At 45.7% G+C, this 22374-nt stretch overlaps 1 protein-coding gene across 1 annotated transcript; it reads right to left on the bottom strand.

The window, feature by feature from the left end:
• Nucleotides 1-557: 557 nt before the first annotated feature.
• HOOK2 (hook microtubule tethering protein 2) lies at nucleotides 558-22300 on the bottom strand. The gene is made up of 22 exons (XM_083430791.1): nucleotides 22087-22300; nucleotides 17796-17881; nucleotides 17292-17364; nucleotides 16782-16832; nucleotides 15480-15612; nucleotides 14865-14932; nucleotides 14464-14526; nucleotides 14130-14210; nucleotides 11921-12078; nucleotides 11662-11802; nucleotides 10207-10408; nucleotides 9745-9855; nucleotides 9106-9193; nucleotides 7552-7621; nucleotides 6807-6944; nucleotides 5822-5909; nucleotides 3767-3801; nucleotides 3437-3519; nucleotides 3131-3234; nucleotides 2817-2924; nucleotides 2223-2294; nucleotides 558-1826 (listed from the first exon to the last, which is right to left on the bottom strand). The coding sequence occupies exons 1-22, from the start codon at nucleotides 22132-22134 to the stop codon at nucleotides 1656-1658; spliced, it is 2172 nt and encodes a 723-aa protein (XP_083286917.1). The 5' UTR covers nucleotides 22135-22300; the 3' UTR covers nucleotides 558-1655.
• Nucleotides 22301-22374: the final 74 nt, after the last annotated feature.

Raw genomic sequence — 22374 nt, 5'->3', positions numbered from 1 at the left:
ATGCAAAGTACAGTGGTACCTCGGTTTAAGAACAGTCCTGTTTATGAATGATTCAGTTTACGAACTCCGCAAAACTGGAAGTAGTGTCCCGGTTTGCGAACTTTACCTCTGTCTAAGAACGGAATCCGAACGGTAGAAGGGCACCGGCAGCGGGAGGCCCCATTAGGGAAAGCATGCCTTGGTTTAAGAACTGACTTCTGGAACGGATTAAGTTTGTAAACCAAGGTACCACTTTACTCTTGACCATCAATAATTTTCTTTGAGTTTTAACTGCTATCAGCCCACAACCAGATTCTGAAGTAGGTCAAATCAACTAAGGACAATGACACCAAAATGTATCTTCTTCCAAGGCCCAATAGGGAACTGCAGTTGATTGGTCTATTAAACTTCCAAGAGAGGAAAATCCCATCTCAGAATTAATGGGAAGCCTGAACTACAGCTGGCCCATCAGAAAGGTACTGCAAAGAACTACTAACAGCTACAGCTGGTCCTCCCAGATGAAGGCTATTGCCCAACAGTAATAGTTGTTGCTACTAGAGGAATGAGGATACAGAAAAGATTTTATAACATTTTATTTGTAGTGTAAAGATTCTATAGACACATCCCATCCTCCCATTGCATGTCAGCTTTCTGTCCAATAGAAAAATAAAGAGGCAGAGATACAAGATAGCTTTACAAAATGTATAATTTACAGCATTAAAACTATGAACTTTACTTAAAAAAAAAGAATCAAAATTTGGAGAACATATTTTTAAAAGGATACTGCATCTTGCAACGTCTCTGAATATGATACTAACAGGGAGGGGAGAAAAAGAGTAGCACTTTTCAAAAAAACCAAAACACCAGGCACTAAATATTGCTGTGAAGACAACACAGTTACAGATGTGCACACAAATTACTGTTGGGCAGGACTGCAGGCTCTCTTCACCCCTAGGGTCTAAAGTCAATTTAGTGTTCATATGTTTTCAAATGGGGCTTTTTGTACCAAGGCCCTGCCCCTTCTTAGAAGGGATTCTTAAGTCACTAAGAAAAGCTGTGCCATAATGTGCCTCAGGCAATGCAATCTGGCTCCTGAGGAACCGATGCTAGCTTTTTAAAGGAGTCAAACTCCAAATGCAGGGCCACTATCAAAGCAGCCATCTCATCCTTATGCATTCACCACCACAAAAAATACCCAAGACTGAGGCCGATACCATAAGGGGAGATGTGAATTGCAGTAAAAATATTCCCTCCATCCCCTCTGCAGATGACATCATTAGGTAAAGAACATTTTTAATTGGTGGGGAACAGGGCTATACAGAAACTATGTACAAAAGCAGAATTTTAAGAGGAAAGGTGGGTAAGGAACATGGTTGAAGGATACCTCTCCATCACCCAGGGTACTGCCATGCAACAGCTCCCAACTGCGGTGGAAGAGGGAACATGGAGGTCTGAGGGAAGATCCAGCTCCTTGCTGCTCAAGATTCCTCATTTTTTAAAAAAACAAGCACTACAGTTGGGCATAGGAATAATCTTTAGTATCAGAGAATGAATTTCAACAATAGGGATAAAACAGGGGTTTCCAGAGGAAGTACCACTGCATAACAGGTATTCCAATTTCACTCCCCCTGGGAAGTGAGCATTCTCTAGAAGATCCACACGACAGCTTTTCCAGATCAGGACAACTGAGGTTTGTCTGTACCAACATATCGAAGCAGCAAGGGTGGCGCTCGGCTCAGGTGGCCCCGTCGAGTATTGGTGGCCAATCTTTGCTGGGCCAAGAAGGACTGGACTGGTGTAGAGGTGGATGACCGCTCCTCTGTAGCCCGCTGGTGCAGCGCCAGGCCCTGCAGTGGGGAGGGGGGGGAAGAAACCTTTGGCTTGTGCCAGCAGACTCTTGGATGGAGATGGAGGGTTCTTCCTCCATAGGGCTCTGACCAGGACAGTATGTGTCACAAAGGTCTGAATTGAAAAAGGCCACGTTCTGTGGTCCAGACATATACAGGATCATCAAAATGATCTGCTGTAAAGAGCCCAACTTCAGACATTTTACTCAGCAGTGTTTAGCAGCTGCAAAACGTGTCTAGTACCAAAAGAGTTAGAAAAAGTAATAGATTCTCAGGATGTTAAGCTCCACTGCAGTTATGCATACTGTTCTCCTGCAAAGCAATGTGCCAACCTTCTCTCACACCCCTGCATCAGTACATGCACCTCTATTTATGCCTAGTCCAATTCAAACTCACCATGTTATACCAAGCAGTGATGATGAGTTTCTCTTCTTGTTCCTGTTGAGATTTTGTCTTCTCAAAATCCGTCTAATGAGATGAAGCACAGAGAGGAAAACGGAGGTAAGTGGTCATGCTGCTAAACCCCACTCATCTAGAATAATTTATATTGACTTTGGGAAGATAAGGAATTAATGCATTATACCCAAGACACCTGTAGCTTATGGGTAAGAGGGCTGCAATGCGCACCTCCTTGTTAATTTTGGAAACTTGTTATAATAAGTATTGCCCTGCTGGATCAGGCCAGTGGCCCACCAGATGCCCTTGGGAATCTGTGAGCAAGACCAGAGCACATCATCAGTGTCCCTTCCTGCAGTTTCCAGCAACTGGTATTCAGAAGCACATTCCTTCCAACAATGGAAGTAATACATAGCCATCATGGTTAGTAACCGCTGATAGCCTAGTCCTCATTTAAAGCCATCAATGTTTGGTGGCCATTACTGCCTCTCAAGGGAGCTAATTCCATTGTTTAACTAGAGGGGCCTTTGGCCTAATCAGGCAGGCTCTTATGTAAGAGAAGCTGCAACCCTCATCCTCGGAAGAGGAGCTCACCTCCAGGTGGTTGATTTTCTTATCCTTTTCCTGCAGCTGGTTTTTCAAAGCCTGGATCGCCAGTGGATCTCCATGAGGCTGCTGCTTGGGATCCAGTTTCTTGATGACCTGTGAAAGGATAAAGAGAGATCTTCCATAATCACTTAGCTTTGGGAGGCCAAGACCATTTAGCTACTAGAAAGGCCCTGAAGCAACATTGCTGATTGAATCACACTGACCGCAGGAAAGTGTGTATGATCTACAAAGCCATTTGGTGAGGCTTCACCAATGTATACCTGTGCAGTGGCAAAAGGCACTGGAAAGACTTGACTTACTGTGCAGGCTTTGTCCATATAACGCTTGTATCGTTCCTCCATGGCTCTCATATCTTCATCTTTCTTCTTTAAAGACTGCTGCAGTTCATCAATCTTCTTGGCAGCTGTTGAGAAAGGCGGGGACATCAATGCTGTCCTGACCCCGAAATGTGGACAGGGGACAGATGGAGTAGCAAGAATCTTCACTCAATGCTCTACAAGGTCTTCTGATTTCTGGGTAGCCCATCCCATCCCATTCTGGTACCCAGCAAAGACTGGGCTTAGTTGAGACTCCTAAAGCAACGGATCTGTCATCCACCCACTTACTGTTGCTGTCCACTTTTGGCTCCAATTCATCAAGGCATTCCTTCTTCTTCTGAAGCTCTGCATGGGCCTCATGTAATTTCTCTCTGACCAGGAAACAGAAAAAGAAACAGAAGCTAGGCATGCAGATGTCTTGAAAAATAAGGACCAGAAACCTGAAGGGCGTGGAACCAAAGCCCTGCTGTGTATTGTGTGACAGCATCAATATGTTGCCAAGTAGCACAGCTGGACCCATAACAGCCCCAGATATGCATTCATCAAATGGAACAAAGAAAACCAAGTGAGCTTTAACCCTTTCCAACCCTGTCCCTCAAATGGAATTGAATCACTTACAGGTGTTCCTCCAGCTTCTTTTGTAGGAGAGAAGACTAAAAAGAGAGAGAAATGACTGTTTAGGATTTTTATTTTGTTTGCAGATCAATTAGCTAAGCTGCTGTTGTTGTCATCATCTGACCACTAGAGCGAGCTGGTGCTGTGTTCAGTATATCTTACACAGAATACTAAAACCTGTGTAGCTGTAGTGTACACTGTACTTCTGAAGACCTCCTGCACTCAGGTTATGCATAAATTTGCTGGCTTTCAAGGATTCATTCTGGGGGCACTAGGAGTTCAAGGTTTCAGTTCAGATTTGTCTTCATGAGCTAGGAAAGTTAAACTTGGAATGCTGCTGACTCAGAAGCACTCTTAAAATGGAACAGAGAATTCCATTCAGTTCTGCAAACATGGTTGTCTATGCTGGCATGACAGGGGAGATAAAAATATCCAGTATACAGTAAGTGAACTAAACACAGCCAGTGGCTCAACTCTACGGTCAATCCTACTGTCAATTAACAAGGCTGCAGTCTAAAAAACAAAAGGTCTTTCTATACTAGTTACTTATCCATTCATGCATTCAAACCTCACTCCCATCTCTGGCAGTAAAAGCCAAAGTCCCCTCCCTCCACCTGAGACCATTCAGGGTCTGTCACTCAAGTAGCATCAATAGATGTGGGCAATGCAAAAGCATTTACTTTTCAAGGTTTACTACAGCTTTTACTAGGTGTGCAAATGTTGGTTTACATTGCTCAATGTCACATCAACAGCATTTCTCTTTCACCTCCAGCCTAAAGGCTCTCAACTATTAGGAAGTTTTTTCTCCACTTCCTTTTCTATTATCCCAGTAGGGAAGCAACCTCCCTTTGGAAAATGCTGAACCATAATTGTTTACGGACTTACTAATATACAAGACTCAAAGGGAAGTAACATGAACAGTTACTGATCGTGTAGGAGACAGCACATCTCCTAAGAGATGTTGGTACAGTTAACTACTTTGCACCAATTCAGAAACAAATCTAGACTGCTCCTACCTTTTCAGATTATCAGAATGACGTTTGGAACAGAAATTACCAATTCAAAACAGCACCTATGATTCCCAGCTTCCCTTCTGTACTAAGAAAACTGAACTTGTGCTCCTTTAAACCTTCAGAATACGCAGGCCCCTTAGCAGCTCTTGGCAGGTGAACCCAGAGCAGCCCCTTATCTTTGACACACCAAGAACCAAGCAAAGACAGAAGAGAAGCAACAGTGAGTTTGCAGCGGAGTAGGTTAGATGGTGGAAGCAACACAGAATGTGAAAGTACTTACAATGGCCTGGACAGGACAGCCAGCAAGTCAGAAGGGAAAAAGAGAGGGCTGTTAGCATAGTGAGATTAGGGAAGTGAGGAGGAAAAGAGGTCTGGGCAGAAGGTAATGGTGAACATTAGAACAGGCCACAGGAGAGGGAACACAAGGCTCTCAAACTGGGGCAAAACTACACTTACAGCCTGCGAGTTCTTGCCCTCCCTCCCCCAATAGGCAACAAGCCCGTAAACCCAAGAAAAAAGGTTCTTGGCCAAATAGCACACCTTTGTCCAGCATAGCTACCATAAACTGCAATTTAGCAGCTCCTAAGACTCGCAAGTGTAGCCTTATCATGGAATTTGTATGTTCAAGGAATCTCTACCACCCACATTATAGCAACCCTGTCAAGTAGTGGTCAGTATCTGAGGATTAGCCCCACTCCTTTTTCATTGCTTCGAGCCCCAAGGTAATTTGGGGGGCTAAAAACTGCCAATACACAGGCAGAGTTTCCCCACTTGGTACTCAGAGAGCACACAATCCTAGACTAGATGTTGCAACAAAGATCTCATACAGCCCAGCACCTTTGTTTTGTCTTGGTTTTAAGTCTCCATTGAGAAAATGACAGGTGGGTTTATGCCACCAGTTCCCATTACTGCCACCCTGTAAGGAGGTCCGGATTCAGGCTGAGAGTAGACACCACCAGCCCCTGTGAAAATCTCCTTCAAAACCTCCCTGTGAGCCTGACTCTGACAAGGCCTCACAGAACCCTCTTTTCTCAAGCAAACTCACATCTTCTGCTTTGCTTCCTTGCTCCTGGAGGGCCCGTTGCAGCTCCTCTACTTGCACCTTGAGCTCAGTGATCTGTTGCTGGCTCAGTCTGGATAGAGAGAAGGGCAAATCAAATTAAAACAGGCAAGAGAAAAGCCAGCTGCAAGCAGCAACAAAGCCCACAGGACTGTCAGTACCGATGGCGCCTAGCAAAAGCGCTACTGTGATAAGTAGTACACCTTCAAATGGCTCTGTTTATTTCTGAGCCAGGGCAATGAGAGGAGAAGGGAGCTTGCCCCTCACTAGTTAACAAAGATAAGCTAGGACAAAATTCTATTAAAAAAATATGTTAGTTTAACATTCCTAGTAGATCATGCAAACAGTGCTTGAGCTCAAGGACACTCCCCAGCTGACCAAGCAAACATGGTTTCACTTGATGGGCCAACAGTAAGAGTTTCCCCACTGCTTTTTAAAACAGGAGATAGAATACAGTGGTGCCTCGCAAGACGAAATTAATTCGTTCTGCGAGTCTCTTTGTCTAGCGGTTTTTTCATCTTGCAAAGCAACCCTATTAGCGGCTTAGCGGATTAGCGCTATTAGCGGTTTAGCGGCTATTAGCGGCTTAAGGGATTAGTGGATTAGCTGCTAAAAGGCTATTAGCGGTTTAGCGGCTTAGAAAAAGGGGGTGGGGAGCGAAAAAAAATCTCAAGACTCGCAAGACATTTTCGTCTTGCGAAGCAAGCCCATAGAGAAATTCGTCCTGCGAAGCGCATTGAAAAATGGAAAACCCTTTCGTCTAGCGGGTCTTCCATCTTGTGAGGCATTCGTCTTGCGGGGCACCACTGTATTGCCTTCCAGATAAGAGGAAGAACAGTGAATAAAAATAATTCTAAATTAGAATTGCAAATTTAATAGCTTGTCAAAGGTTAAGAGGGACTGGAGAAGGCAGGTTGGATCTCCTAAGACCAGTGGGGACAAACTGCAAACTTTCCAGCTTATTGGATACCTTTGCTGTGCCTCTAGCTGGTTCTTAGTACGGTTAGATTCCTCCAGCAGCCCCTGCAATTCGGTCTGCTGCAGCCGATAGGACAGCTCTTGTGCACATAACATCTTGTTCTCATGCTGCAGCCGCACAATGGTCTCCCTGGCCGCAAGAAACACAGAATGTTATGATTATTAGCTGGGGCATTATCCAATGTTGTGGACCACCACCACTTCCCAGCCCAACTCACCCCCCTGCTTCATGTGGGCCCATTCCTGACTCTTTCCCCCACTCCCAACCCTACAAGCTGTACTAAAAGGCAGAACAGCTCATAGAGAGGATGCAATCTCTAGAACTGGGGGCCAAAGCAGAGCAATGCATATTGGGATAGACAGTATTCATAGAGATTACCGTGCTGTATTATCTAGCATATACATTAGGAGCATTCGCTTAGAGCCTGACCTTTTAAAGAATTTATCTCATGACTGTAGGAAGCAGAAAACTGTACCCCGGTTTTCTTAAGCTTAAGCGAACAAGCTAAAGGTGATCTTGGGATGATACCTGTTTCATCTACAATATCAGAAAAATAAATCCAGGATAGCACCCCCTTTCTCTTTATCACCAAAAGGGTAACATTGACTCCAACCTCTGGCTGATGGAAGTAATCAAGTATAATTATGAATAGCAGCAAGTCCCCAATTTCAAATAGGCCCCATAGGCTTTTGCCCTTCTGCCTCCAAGACAGGATCCCCAAGAGGCCAAACTTTACTTGAGTTCTGCCGGCATGATCTCAGCTGCTAAGTTATCCACAGGAGAAGCAATTTCTTCTAGGATGGTATCTGCGGGGGGGGGGGGGGGAGAGAAACAGAAGATACATTTATTTTTCCTCTGGCTTTCTACCAAAAGGTACAGGTGTTGTTGGAGGGGAGGAGCCGATTGTTCCCAAATACTACCTTGCTATAAAGCACAACCCTCTAAGATGGGATCACTCAAGCTTTCAATGTCACTTGACCTAGCCAGGGCCGGACAACTCATCTACCCTGAGTTGGAGCAATAAAAGTGCAGTTATGGTTCCCAGCAGTATTAAGCAAAACGTGGTCCACACTGGCATCTATCACATCAAGAGAAATACATTTAAACAGGAGAAGAATGAAGGCTGAGAAAAGTCACACAGAGATGGGAGGTGAAACCGGTAACCTCACTTCAGGCAGCAGCCAACCATAATACAAGGTCTTCTCCTACAAGCTGGTTCAGGCAACCGAATGACAAACCAAGCACACACACAGGCTGTAGGCAAAGCTCTTGGAGAAAGGTGTGTGAGATCCTATCAGGCTTAGCCTAAAATTTAATTTATATAATTTCTTTACCACCCTTCATTAAAAGAGATCCTAGGGTGATTTACATATCAGAACAATTAAGATCACAAATCACATAATAAACATTAATTAAAATGAAACAGTAAAAAAGTTGTTCCGTATAGCCGCTCATAGAATTGTAGAGTTGGAAGGGACCACAAGGGTCATCCAGTTCAACCCCCTGCAATGCAGGAATCTTCTGCCCAATGTAGGGCTCGAACTCATGACCCTGAGATTAAGACTCGTTCTCTACCGACTGAGCTATCCGTCCAGCTTATAAAAACAGTCCAAGCCATTAAAATCCTACCCTCTCAGCCCTCCTGTGGCTTCCAAGGAAGCTAACAGATAAGGGAATCCCCCTGTCCGTGCCTGTAGAAAGTACTTAAAAATGAAAATGACAGCATTTAATTCATTTATTTTTACTGCACCCTTCCATCCCAAATGGAATCTTCAGGTGTAAATAATCATAGTAAAAAATATAAAATACATTCGCCAAAAGCAGCCGTAACAACCAAAAAGGAATCGCAAAAACGGAAGCACAACACTCAATCAGCAACTAAATCAAATTAAAGGACATTTCAATAAAATAAATGTCCAAACAATATGCTCTTACATCAACACCTAAATACACAAAGAAGGGTCTAGCTGGATTTCCTGCAACACAAAAATTCTATACTCTGGACACCACCACCAAGGTGGCCCTAGCCCCTGACCCACCCCGCTGTGCATTTCAGATTGAACAAATCTCCCCTAATGATTGCAGCATGTAGGCAAGGTCCCCATCTCTTTCTGTGGCTCTTCGGGTATTAACAAATGTTAAATGTAGTTGACTGCTAGTTTAGTGTAACTTGAGCGCACATGGCCCTGTCAACACAAAGACGTGTCCCTTTTCTCCTTAACTTCCAATCTTTGTTCTGAGGCAGACTTTATTGGATTTCATTGGGGTGGGGAAGACTTCTGATATTCACCTGCTTGGTTTAGGAATTTCTGCTGCACCTGAGCACATCGCAGTTCTTCATTGGCTTCCCGTAAGGCATCCCGCTCTTCAATCAGCCTCTAAGGAAAAAGGGTCAGGAATCACTCCAGGAAAAGGACCACTTAAGCTATGGTGGGCTGGTGCCTTATTGTACTACATTGTCCAAGTAACAGAAAGTAGATGCTACTCCTGCCAGATTTCCCTATTCTTGCCACAAGACTAGGAGTAGAGAATCTCAGGCCAAATGCAGCCTTCAAGGCTCTCTGACATTTGGGACTCACCCCACATGCTCTCCAGGCCTGCTCTGTACCCTCCTTTACCAGGCTGGAATGAGCCATTGAACTGTGATAATGGATGGGTAGATAGGTGGTGCATTGTGTGCATATATAAAAAATCTGTATGGACATACCTATATCTATACACACCCACCCACCACCAAGCTCAAGCTTTAGCACGGCCAGAATGCGGCCCTTTCAATGAAGAGAGAAGTCACATCCATTGCTCCACCCACACTTGCATGCAACCTCCCACAAGGCTGCCCATGAAAAGCTCCCTCACTCCTGGACTAGGCCTTCACCTGCAAGCCAAAGGAAACACTCATCATCCTCTTGTGGTACAAGTTCTGCATTACCTCTTTTTCTTTTACCAGGGCCTCAAACTTCTCCTTGAGGTTCTTGAACTCAAACTGCCATTTCTCCGCCTTCAAAGCCTCATCTGCATGTTTGCTGTGGAGCTCTTGCACCTGGAAGAGGGAAGAGTAGGGGTTTGCTGTGCTTATGATCTTTGCCCTTCTCTCCTGCTGCAAAGCAATCAGCAACGCTGCTTTTCATTACAGGTTGTCTTGAATCTATGTTTAGTATTGAAGTCCTCCCAAACACCAAGAGTACAAGACTGTTTGAGACAACAGTTCTGCCTGCAAAGCCACAGCGCAGCTACAGCTACCAGGTCAATCTTGGTCAAATGGGTTTTGCCTTTCTGGCTCCAATGGTGCTCCAATCTGTCTTTAGGATTCCTTCAGGACAGAGTATTATTGCAAGTGCATTCTGAAGGCTGCAGTCTGCTCAAATGCATTCTCTTATTAACACCAACTCACCTGTCTCTTATGTGCCTCCAGCTGCACACGGACAGCATTTGCACGCCGAAGCTCCTCCTCCAGCTCACAAGTGCGCTGCATGTAGACGGTGTTTCTTTCCTCAAGCAGCCGAACTTGCCGCCGAAGGTCACCCAGGTCTTCCAGCTTCTTTTTGTAGGAGTCCACCATAGCCTCCAGCCGTCCCACCTTGTCTGAGGAGTGACTGCAGAACAGCAGGATATAGGTATAAGTATAGGTATCTTTTACAGCTTTTAATGTCAGGTAACTCTGACTTTATTGGATAAAAAGTGGAGGGACAGAAAGTAACTCTACTAGCTATAGAAAACTACTGTGTAAGCAGGAATTGCTGCAGCAAGGTCAAAGGGTTCCAAAAACTGAAACAATAATGGATAAGCAACAAGTATCCCATGCATTTTAAGGCAAACATTCCAAGTTGGATTGTTGCAAACAAATTATAGTCAAATGGTAACTGTCCTTCGTTGTTTTGGACACAACAAACAAATAGTAAAGCATTTGATTCCCCACTTCTGCTTCTAGCCACTGGGATGTGGTAGAAAAGGACGCATGAAAGCCCAAGGCTTGCTGACACTCTTTTACATCACATGAAGTTATGGGTCAGTGCATCTATTCTAGAACTGAAGCACTATGTCTACATTTTTGTGTGCAACAGTCCAAAAATTGGCAAGTTACAACAAAACTTGAGTTTGCTTTAATGTATAGCAAAAAAAGAAATCTGTGTGAAGTTACCTAACAGCATGCTTTGTACAAAACTCACAAACACAGGAAAATGAAGACTGGTAATAGTGAGAGGCTGCAATGAATGCTGTTCCAGCACAGAAACCCATCCCCCTAGAGCTACTAACATTCTCAATTAAACCAAATTATTTACACACAAGCTGCCCCACTTCCACCAAATTCCAGATAGCAGAGATTTTGATTATTCAGCAGAACTAATTGGATTCCAAGTAAGAAGCCACATTCCACATATTCACTCAAAACTCCTGGACTAATTTGCTTCTGCTTTTCCAGAACTTCAAGCATTGGAAGAGAGACAGCATTCATCAGGGCTCCAGTGCGCAGGCATGTGCCACCCACAAACCCTCTGGTGGGACTGTCAACTCTTCTCCATCAGGTGTTTGGGAATCTGTTGCTCTGCCTTTTCAGTGGCAAAGATCACCATGTTAAACTTAAGGATGTGTGCAAAAATGGACTGTCTACCTAAGAGTGCCCAAATATGCAGAGAAGCAGACCTCTGTTAGTCAGCTGCTGCAGTGGGAGGTTTGCCTATACGGCAACACAGCACACCTGAGGCCCAAGATTCACAAATGTGGAGTTTTGACACACAGCAGGCCCAGGCTGGACCATGGGCTGCTTCACAAGCCGTAACACATAACCCCAAAAAAATAAAAGGGTATATTCACAGTTCTTGCAGCTGAGGCATTGAGGCACACTTACCGCAGCACATCCATCTCGTCTTTCAGTGCTTGGGCTTCCTCAGCCAGGCTGGTCAGCTCCTCATTGCGGTGTTGAAGTTCCAGCACTTCCTTTTCGAGATCTTCACAGCGCACTCGGAAGTCATCTCTGCTGCTTTCCAGCCTGGCCAAAATACATCTAGTTAGCTAGACTTTTCTTCTAATTATTCTCTGGACTCCACTGCCTTTGGGCACATTGTCCTGAGGGCAATGTAACCGCCCCACCCCAGTATCTGCCTTACCGGAAGTTCTCCTCTTGCAGCTGCTCTATCTGGGTTTGAAGCAGAAGCAACTTCTTGCCAGTGAGTCCAGCAGCATCTGACTCAAGGGAGCTTTTCTGCTCCCGGAGACTCTTGTTCTCTAGAGACAAAGTATTCTTTTCTTCCACCAGGATGGAGATCTGAGAGAAGGGAGGAGGAAGACTAGTTTCTAGGAGGCGGCCAAGTAATGGAGCTCTAAGTCCAGCTAAGAACTTTGCGGATTCTACCAGGTCCTTCGTAAGCCCAACCAGCCTGTGACATTCAACCTCATTCTACTAAGGCCCTAGAAAAAGGGGAGAGCGGAAGCATAGCTCCTTAAGTCTTGGCTGTTCACTTCTTTCCCTTGGCTTTAAGCAGGCTGAAGAGAACCCTGCTCTCCCACTCTCTATCAAATTGCTACATGTAGCCGCAAGCAATCGGTTCCTTTTGCTGCTCTAGCAGACTTGTCCCCAGATTTTGCAAAACTATGGAACCATACAGTGGGTAACAGAGTAGGTTTAACAGACATTTGCATGCATGTGCAAAATAATGTCTACAGCTGGCCTCCTGCCCCAACACGCACAGCAGCCATTGAAATTAGCCTCATCAGGACTCCTCTTGCACCAGCTCATTTGGCGGGAAGGAATTATCATCCACACAGGCACTACTAAAGCATGTGTGAGCTACTGAAAGGAACTGCTAGCAAGCAAGTTCACTTCCTCTCTCTGCAAATCTGGCAGACTTTTTGCCAAGGACCTATGCTCCCTGAATGGAAGCGAAAACTTCATTACAGGCACCTACCGACCTGCTGCAGGGATCCAGAATTGCTACGAAGATTAAATGCTGCCAAATGAAGAGGCCACAAAAACCCGCTCAGCCTGTATATACATCCCCTAAACCTAAGTGATTCCAGAATCTTCATATGCAGTTTAGAACCTAGAATGCAGAAATGTGGATTTGTAGCTGTATTAGTACAGAGTCTGAAAGCACTTTTAACTCAGGCCAGGCCCAACCCTGCTTCTGTACTGGGTGCAAGCAACTCCTCCAACACTCTCAAGCAGTTGTTAACTTGTCAACATGGCACATGCTCATGCAAGGAGGTTAGGCTGGCCCCACCAGGCATGGGGCTCCACTGCTGGGTGAGCAGGTCTGTTATCATAGGCAAGAGCATGGGAAGAGGGAAGACACTCACCTTCTTGAAGGGGGCTGCATCTCCAGGGGCACTTTAGCACCTTGGAGGAGTAAAGGGTTTGTTTTTGTAAAGGGAGCGAGATCAGCCTATCCTTTCTCAGGTCCCCCACAACCCATCCTTCCTGAAATATCCAAAATCTCCACAGTTGCACTGTCTGCTCTTTAAATTTAGCCCCTCTGCTGGACACCAGTCTTCTTCATATGGCTTTAACAGGTAAAAAGAGGCATAAAGCCCAGGACCACTGAGTCCAAGGTCAGCCCCAAAACTACCAAGCTGATCTTGTTCTTCGTCCACAGCAATCTCAAAAACAATGAGGGAAAGGACAGCTGTGCATTAGGAGGAGGGACACGGACTCGCACACCACACCACACTGCAGCCAAGCCCAGCTGTCTCCGTGCAGCCCAGCAAGCTCACACCATCCACAAAAAACTGCACTTCCCACCCCGGAAACTGGACTGCATGAGGGAGGAAAGGAAGGCAGGCCCTCACCTTGCCTTCATATAAGAAAAGACAGAATATCCAAATGACCAGAATAGGCCCGGTCCCCAAACACCACCAACTCAGTGCACATAGAGCTGTGCAATATGGAGAGGCAGGCAGGGAGGGAAGGGGAGAGAAAGGGTGGTAATCAAGATAGCAGTTCAGAAAATGGCATGTCAGGGCTCCTGCAAAATTCCAGCACAGAATATATACCAGGGGTGGGGAACCTGTGGCCCTCCAGTTGTTATTGGGAATCCTATCTCTCATCAGCCCCAGCCAGCATGGCTAATGCTCAGAGGTGACAGACAATGCAGCCAACCAAACTTTATGAGACAACAGGTTCCCTACCCCTGATACATACCTCCCCATAACTTCTGAGGAAGGGCAGAACCCATTGGAGACCTGATGGTGCTCAGTATTTTTCCATTGTTCCTATGAATAGTCTCCTGGCTTCCATCATCTGATGCACATTCTTGTAAGTCCACAGCAAACAGAGCTGGTTTCCACCTCCAATTTTCTTGGCTCCCAAGAGGCACTCACCTGCTGCTCTAGGTCATGGCAGCGCTGGCGCATGTCATCTGTCTCCTCTAGGTCATCACTGAGAAAGTAATACTTCCTGGACTACAAGGGGAAACCGGAAAGGTACAAGGAGTCAGCCAGTCAGTCAATAAAAGTCTATATAGTACTACAGACACTGAGCAAGGCAAGCCACTCCTAGTAGCCCAAGCCTAGCCTTCTTCCTTTGAATTACCTCATCTGGCCCCACCAAAAAAAAAAAGGACCTCTTTCTCCATTCCTGTTCAGCCTACATCTATTGAATTTGCACCATTAGGGCTCATGCCGCCCACCCACTCTTAATATATATCACAAGTACCTGGCTGTCAAAGTTCCCATACGTCTCTGAGCTCAGCGTGTCCGATGAATCTTTGTTTAAGAGCTGCAAAAGACAAAGAGGTTTGGTAACTGGTCACAGAGGTGACTCACAGAACTTTCCAAGCCCTGTATTCCAGGAAGCAGGCATAGGTTAACTAGAACATCTTTCGGAACTTTCATCTAATGAGCGCCAGGCCTGGCAGCAGGGAGTGGGCAGGACTTGGCGGGGGGCGGGGGCAGGGACTAGCACAAAAGTAGCATCATTACCTGGGAAGACGCAAGATTGTAGGTTGAGAATGAGGGGCACTTCCTGACCAGGGAGATCATTAGCAACACAAAGCAAGCATCCAGTTCCGGAGCCTAATGGCTTCACACTAGGCTGAAGGACACAGTCGCACTCACCTCCTGTATTGCTGTCATAACAACATGCTGCACAGATTCCTCCAGGGTCATGATCTGCTGGATGTGATCTGCAAACAGATGAGGCTGGGCACTCAAGTTACTCTCCAACTAGTTCCTTCCTCCTCTGGCCAGATTCCCTCCCCTGCCCCAAATCATGCAGCCATGAGGGTTGGTACAGCCTCCAGAAGTGGGGCCCAAATTTCGATGAAGTATTTTTGTGGGTGTGGCAGAATGTCAGATCTGTCTGTCTCTCACTGGACCCTCCTTCTGTCTCAAATTGATTTAAGAGGCTGATATCCCAACTACTATCAGGGGTGAAGAAAACCAAGAGGAGAAAACCCAAGGAGAAAGATTGGAAGCTCCAGCTTAAGGAGATCCTGAAGTTATATGGATGAGGCAGGAGCCACCTGAATAGAGAGGACTAATGAAGGGAAACTGTACGTCCCTGTAAGCAGGACAGCAATGCCACAACAAATAGGGCACCTGCTTCCTAGACCCCACCCACACATGGCAGGTATTTAAAGCAGCCATTGCAGAGTCATCCTCATGGCACAGATGCCCATAAAGCTCCACTGTGACATCCCCCCATCGTAATTGTCATTCGCACACATATACCTTGCTTCCTCTCACAGCTGATGGCACAGCCCAGCACCAGCTGCAGTAGCTTGCCCAGCTCAGCTGTGTCAGACAGTTCTCCAACCAGAGCTACATCAGGCAGGAGCTGCTCCGGGACTTGGTGGCCCAGGACCTGAGAAGACAGCAGCAGATATAGCTTCTGACAGCCAGCAGACCTTTCGCTGTTGCTGCCACCTACTTATTCCACCTATCTCACTGTGTCTGTGACAGCAATTTGTCTGGGAGAGGACAGGTTACTTTTCAGTATCTTTATCTTAGGTTTGAAATCTGCCACTTGTCCAGCACTAGTCTGTGGCAAGCCTCCAAGTGACCAAACAATGGAGCTTTTGAAACTGCAACAGCCTCTGTCAGTGGGCAATAAGTGACTTACACAGGCATGTGAGGAAAGGTGAATAATTTTTTTAAAAAGTTATGGGCTAGTAATTTGGGTGGACTTGTTAGCGAGACTGCCTGTGCTAAGGAGCATTTACTACTACTACTACTACAACTACTACTACTACTGCAGCCCTGTTCAGGGAAGTTTTTAATCTGTGATATTTTACTGTATTTTTTGTTTCTATGGAAGCCGCCCAGAGTGGCTGGGGAAACCCAGCCAGATGGGCGGGGTACAAATAATAAATTATTATTATTATTATTACAACAACACTTCAATCCCATTCTTCCTCCAAACAGCTCAGGGTAGCATATATAGTTTTCCCACTGTTTTATCCCTGTGAGTGGATAGACTAGGCTAAGAGGTAGACCCAAAGTCACCACCCAGGAAGCTTTGGAGTAAATCAGGGATTTGAAACAAAATCTCCCCAGTCTAAGTCTCACTTGCCACTCCACTCCACTGGATGTCAACTGTGTCTTGGGAGTTCTGTACACAGAGAAAGCCACATCCATAGAGAACCAATAACATTTACCCAGCTTTTCTAGAGCAGGGCTATTTCTATTATTATTTATTATCATTATTCAATTTATTACCCACCCTTCACAAGCAGGTCCCTGGGCAGACTACAACAATCTAAAATTCAGTATTAAAACCAGCTAAAACTAATTACCATCAAAGAGATAGGTGGGTCCTGGGGAAAAAGAATGTTAGATTGGAACCATGAGATCCGTCTTTCAGTGATGGCTTCAATACAGCCAGACTGAGTGATTGTCAGAGTTTTGTCCCTTGGCATTCACCTGCCGCTCTACTGCCCAAGCAGAGACCCTTAACTTACACTGGAGGCTTGGGCCATGCCCTGAAATACATCGCCACCATGCCAGCAAAGCCAAACCAGAAAAGGTACTCACATCCTGGGAGTATTCAACCACACTCTGCAGGACCTTCTTCAAGTTGCTCACCTGGAGACAAGACAGAGGATGAATGAACATAAATGTGCAGGTTTGTCAAGAGTACTGAGACCTGTCATTCCCACTATATTTCCCCTTTCCAAAAGCCATACAGCCAGCGAGCAAGACTCCGCTATTTCCCATGCTGGTATGGAAATAAAAAAAACCTGGCCATGCTCAGTCGTCTTCAGAACTACTCTGATGGGAGAGAAGAGTCCAGGGTTGATGCAGGACAGGTATCTAATTGGGGTGAAGAGCCCTTCCTACCAAATCCCACCCTCATCTTCAAATCACAAAGCTGGCTGATCAACCTAAGCCAGCCAAGAAACCCTGAAAATTGAACAACTCTGCTTTCAAGGTACTGCTAAGTCAAGAGTCTCATGACTTCTGGAGTTCATTTCTTGGCAGTATTTGGTATTGCTAAGCATCTAGGTCTTAGAGACTACCACTCACCCCATTCTCACTTCATACCTTCAGCCTCCAGTTGTCACCGGCATCATCTTTAATCCTCAGGAGCCAGGTTTCATTGAACCAAGATGGGTCTCTGGAAATGAAAATCATAAAGCTGTTGCCTTTGGTTTGGGGGTGGAAAGCAAACTCTGAGCAACTTTGTGATCTTGCACATAAGCTTTGCGAAACAGATTCTATATTGGCTTTTCACCAGCCTAGAGTCAAGCTCTTCTGTCTTCTGTCTCACAAACAGCTTCATTCACATTGTCCCAATGTGACAAAGAAGGCAACCACAGGAGCTTTCCTGCTGCTAAGCTGTTGTCTGTCCTTCTCTAGTATCAAACTGTCAAATTAACTCATTAGGGAGGGAATTCTGATTTCTGGCAGCACAAACTTCAACGGTCAACTTGCTAACCAGGGGCAGAGATCAAAGAGAGATTTGTAGGGGAGTGAGGGGAGAATTTGGCCATGCTGACTATGATAACTCTTGTGAATACTCATTAAGATAACCACCACGACACTCACATTTTGTGCAGCACCTGGGCAATCGTGACCCCGCTGGCCAAATCCTGTTCTTTGGCACATGGAGATGGAACATGAAACGTCTGCAGCTGGAGAAAACAAATCAAATCAGCAAGTGAACACTTTAGGTGAAAAAATAGTGAATTATTGGATCTGGGAACAGAGGAAGCCCATTCTGAACCAGCCTACAGAGGGACATAACCTAAAATCTATCCGGGCTGCTGGTGACAGTGTCAATATCAAAGAAGAAAAACACACTTTTTCTGTATAACTCATCTAATGGGAATATATCCATAAGAATGAAAACTGTGGAGTTACAAAGAATCTTGGCTGAAGGTGGCAACCCTATGTAGGTTTATGTGCCCTTAGGCTCCATGATTAGACACCGAGATCTTTAAAACCAAACTTGAAAATCTATGCCAATAGATAAGTCTGCTGCTGCAAGACAACAGTGCCTGCCACACACATGCACCCCCCACACAATGAGCTCGGCACGAGTACTCCCACATGCCTGCAAGGCGCTGATATACACAATGAATCACTAAGCAGAGGCAGCCCAGCTGTCACGCTCACAGTCAGGGCATCCTTGAGTATAATGAAATAGAAGTCTTCCAAGCTACCTCCTGCCTCGAGAGCAGCTACAGGATTTACACCTAGGATTAGGAGTGGCCTTGGTCCTCTCCTCCAATATGCACACAGTCATCCCTGCTTGTTTTCCCATGATTTTAACCTTGCTTCCTCAATTGCAACTAACAGGCTGAAACAACACATTAAGGTTTTCATATTAACCAAAAAGATTACCAAAACAAGTAAGCTTTCCGTCTTTGAATTATCTAGTCCAATTTGGAGTTTTCTACAGGGTCAGATATTTCTCTTACCTACCTCGCTATTAAACAACACTCTCCTTTTGATTGTTAATGTACCCTGTTTGGAAGATGGTGGTTGCACTACATCCAGTGAATGCTACAAACACTCCACCTTCCTCTGTATTTTGGGTACCTCCCCCTTAAAATTTCATTTGGTTGATGTCCTAATTCTTATGGTTCTCAACTGAAACAGCTACCAGTAAGTGGCAATACCTTAAATTGGATTAGGTCCTATTTGTGTCAATTTATCAGCCTCTCAAGTTAAACTGAACTCTCAGTTGTGCAGAAATCAGATCCCATAGCTCTCTTATTCCCTGGAATCAACATGTTTAGACCAAACTTACATTTTAGGAAACCATATGTGCCTACCTTCTCCAAATTGTTTACCCCTCTTAATAGAAGTCCCATCAACTACCTGCATGAGCTAAAGTACTGATGTTTTTCCTGAGATACTACATCCCATATAAACACAAGTATCAGCGACTGACATTGGACCTCAGCATGCCTAAGAGTAGAAGGGTCTCTCCTGCTGGGGGCAGTCATCACAGGTCTTGCCATGTGAAAGCATCCTAAAGTGGTCCATCTTAGAGCTCTGGCTAATAACATTACAGCACATGAGCATCCACCTTCCCATCAGATCTCGCTTGGGTACCAACTCCAGCCTTCTCACACAAGGCTGACAGATGCCTGATTCTTACTGGAGAAATCAGCATTCCATTCTGAATCTGGCAGAAATACCAGCCATCTTGCATTAGTAAATTAATTCCTAAATATCCAGGTCTCATAAACAAAAGACCCTTCCTTGTTAGCCAAGAGTCCCCAACAGCATCTGCGGACTCAGGCACGGGGGTATTGAGGAAAAACAGTGTTAGGGCTGCTCAATTCAGCGTAAACAAAGACTCCTGTGTTTTTAATACTTGTGCAGGAGAGACAAGCTTGACAGGTTCAGCTCCTCCTCTCTTACTGCTGCAGTGCTATGAAAGGCTGATCATACCAAAATCCTTCCTTGTATGACAGCTGTTGCATATAGAATCTAGAAACAACAACTCCAGTATTTTCTGCCCTGGGCAGAGATAGAAGCATCCGGCGTCTTTGGCATGGTGGGTTAGGGAGAAGGTGATTAGCAATGAAGAACAAAGTTTTCTCATTACAGCTATTAGTGATAAACAGGACATAGGGCAATCTAACCAGGAAGCTCTTGGGAGGGCAGAGCAGCAGCCACTCTTAATAAGCCAAGCAGCCATTCTTTAAGTCAGGCACAAAGGTATGTGCTGCTCTAGTTGTTCAAACACTAGTTTTTCCAGCAAAAACTAAAAATCATTTAAATCTAAAATATGACAACAATGAAGTACACAAATATAAATATCACACAAATATAATACTTCAAAGAACCCTCCGGTTGGCTCTAATTGCAAAAGAAAAAGTTTTCCAGAAATATTTTCCTTGAGCAAGTTGGTGAAGTTTCTGAGTCAAAATCCACTTATTCTTCACCATCTTAATGCAAAAAACAAAAAGTCTTGTGGTACTTTAAAGTAGGAGGATGGTATTCAATTAAATAATTGTGAGAGGGGAATGACTTCCACTTGTGCAAACATGATTTCCCTCCTCTGCCCCCCTGCACCTCTCCCACGCTATCCCCAGATCTGCTCTAGAGAGTTGAGGGAACCCCCAGAACAGATTTAGGGAGTACATGGGGGGGGGAGCATCGTTGCACAAACAGTTGTTCTTCTTCTCGCACATAGAGTTATTTAGGAGTGCTCTGAATACAACCCTAACAAATTTACTATGGCATAAGCTTTTGTAGTCTACTACATCAGATGCCTGAATTGTTAACCCAAGTTAGGAGATACACACGGTGTGGGGGGAGTGAGTGAAGGAGAAAGTCAGCAATGAGGTAAGCAGAAGGGGTAGAAAGAAATGCAATGCAAAGGGTACAGACTGCGGCAAATATAATAATGCTTAAAGTCACAGTAACAATTCACAAAGCATGGTTGATTATCATGAAAGCATCCTGACATTCGTAAGCTACTTCAACACACGCAATAGGACAAAACCCTGTTACCTTGATTTGGCTCACAGGTGACACAACTGAACTTAACAATTCAGTAGTTTTCACATTGTAGACTTTATTACACATGTGGCCCAAAAGCATGAACGTTTGTCAGACCCCTGAATCTTCTACTCAAAACACTGAATCAAATTAATAGACAGATAGCAGCTTCCACATCAACACAAATAAATGCTTTTTCCTTATTTCAGGATTGGGATGAAATGGTCCAGTTTGGAACTGGACCCCAGTTGAGTAGCATATAAATATATTTCTAATAATCCAGGCTCTGGATCTCTCATATATTTAACCTCACCAATTAGACTGGTCTGAACTATAGATTGAGCAAGTGTTGCCTTCTTTCTTTTTTAAACATTCCAAGTAGTTTTAAGTTTGTTCCTCTGATGAACTACAAACCTCTATGTCTTGTTCTACACATTTTTAAGCAGGATGAACTAGATTATCAACCTCACTCTCATTATGTTACTCCTTGGGGAGTTTGGCAAGATGGGAATTAATTAGATACCCTTCATTGTTCAGAATTTGGTGCTGGGCACAGCAGGTGGTGGGGAAAGATTCTTCCGAAGGAAGGACAGAGAAAGAGAATCTCAAGGAACAGCAGCCAACAGTTGGAAGCCCTAATCATTCCAGTTTTGGACACGAAAGAAAAAGCTAGTTTAAGGGAGCGGGTGGAGGGAACGGCGAAAATCCACAGCGCCAGGGGGCAAAGAGCGCAAATGCAGAGTCACTGCGTGTCGAGTGGAGCCTACAAAAATAGCCCGAGGCTTTAAGGCAGACTTGCGGCACCGGGAGGTTTTTAAGAGGATTTGGGAGTTGAGGAGCGGAGTTGGGAGGTAGCCGGGAGGCCTCAAGACTTTCCTGGAAGGAACTCCAGGGGCTGAGCAACCGGTGCTGCTAAGTTCAGGCCTCCGCCGCGGACTTTAACCGACGTCCCTCCCGCCCGTGCTCACCAAACCAGGTGGTTATTACCGGTGTCCATGCACACGATACATTCATACACCCCCCCTTCCACACGAATCCTCTGTCGGTGCATAATGCTTATGGGTGGAACAGCGGGTGTAAAGCACGTCCGTGAGAATGCAGAAACGTGAGCGGCAATCCCGGGTTAAACTAACCCGGAGTAATAATAAAAATAAAAACAGGGGCGCGTGTGGCCTTGTAGGCCATTCTTCCCCTTCCCCAAGGAAGGGTTATCCCAGGCGGCTGGGCGAGGAAGCCGGGCGGGAAGGCACCTGTTGAAGACATTGGGGGGGGGGGCGGCAGTGGCAGCGGGGGTAACTCGGGGGGGCGCCCTATGGAGGTGGTGGCGGGAATCAGCCGGGCGGCGGGCGACCCCCCGCGCTCCAGCTCCCGGGCTTACCCAAGTGAGAAGCGCCCCGCAGCGCCCGGCCGGGCCCGTCTCGCTCATGGCTCCGGCGCTGCAAGCCGCGGTACTCCGAGCGCCACGCCCCCTGCTGGCCTAGAGCGGCCCCTTGCGCAGCCCGCGCGTGACGTCAGCCGCCCGCGCCCCGCCGTTGGCAGCTGGGGCGGAACCGGAGAGGCTCAGCCCCGCCCGCGAGGCACCGAGACGCTCTAGGACGAGCGAGGGGGCGTCAGGCGAGCGCTTATGACTGTATATGGCGAAGGGGATCGCTCGTGGGTGGGGTCG

Source organism: Podarcis tiliguerta, assembly GCF_965153285.1.
Source record: "Podarcis tiliguerta genome assembly, chromosome: 2".
In the NCBI taxonomy this organism is placed as follows: Eukaryota; Metazoa; Chordata; class Lepidosauria; order Squamata; family Lacertidae; genus Podarcis; species Podarcis tiliguerta.
Note: the sequence above shows the minus strand (reverse complement) of the source record. Positions and strands in the feature narration are given on the sequence as shown.

Coding starts and splice junctions, on each gene's coding strand:
- HOOK2 (XM_083430791.1), bottom strand. CDS start 22,134: ATGAGCGAGACGGGCCCGGCCGGGCGCTGCGGGGCGCTTCTCACTTGG. Junction 16,833..17,291: donor GTGACAACTGGAGGCTGAAG/GTATGAAGTGAG, acceptor TCTTGTCTCCAG/GTGAGCAACTTGAAGAAGGT. Junction 2,295..2,816: donor AGAAAATCAACCACCTGGAG/GTGAGCTCCTCT, acceptor TCATCTCATTAG/ACGGATTTTGAGAAGACAAA.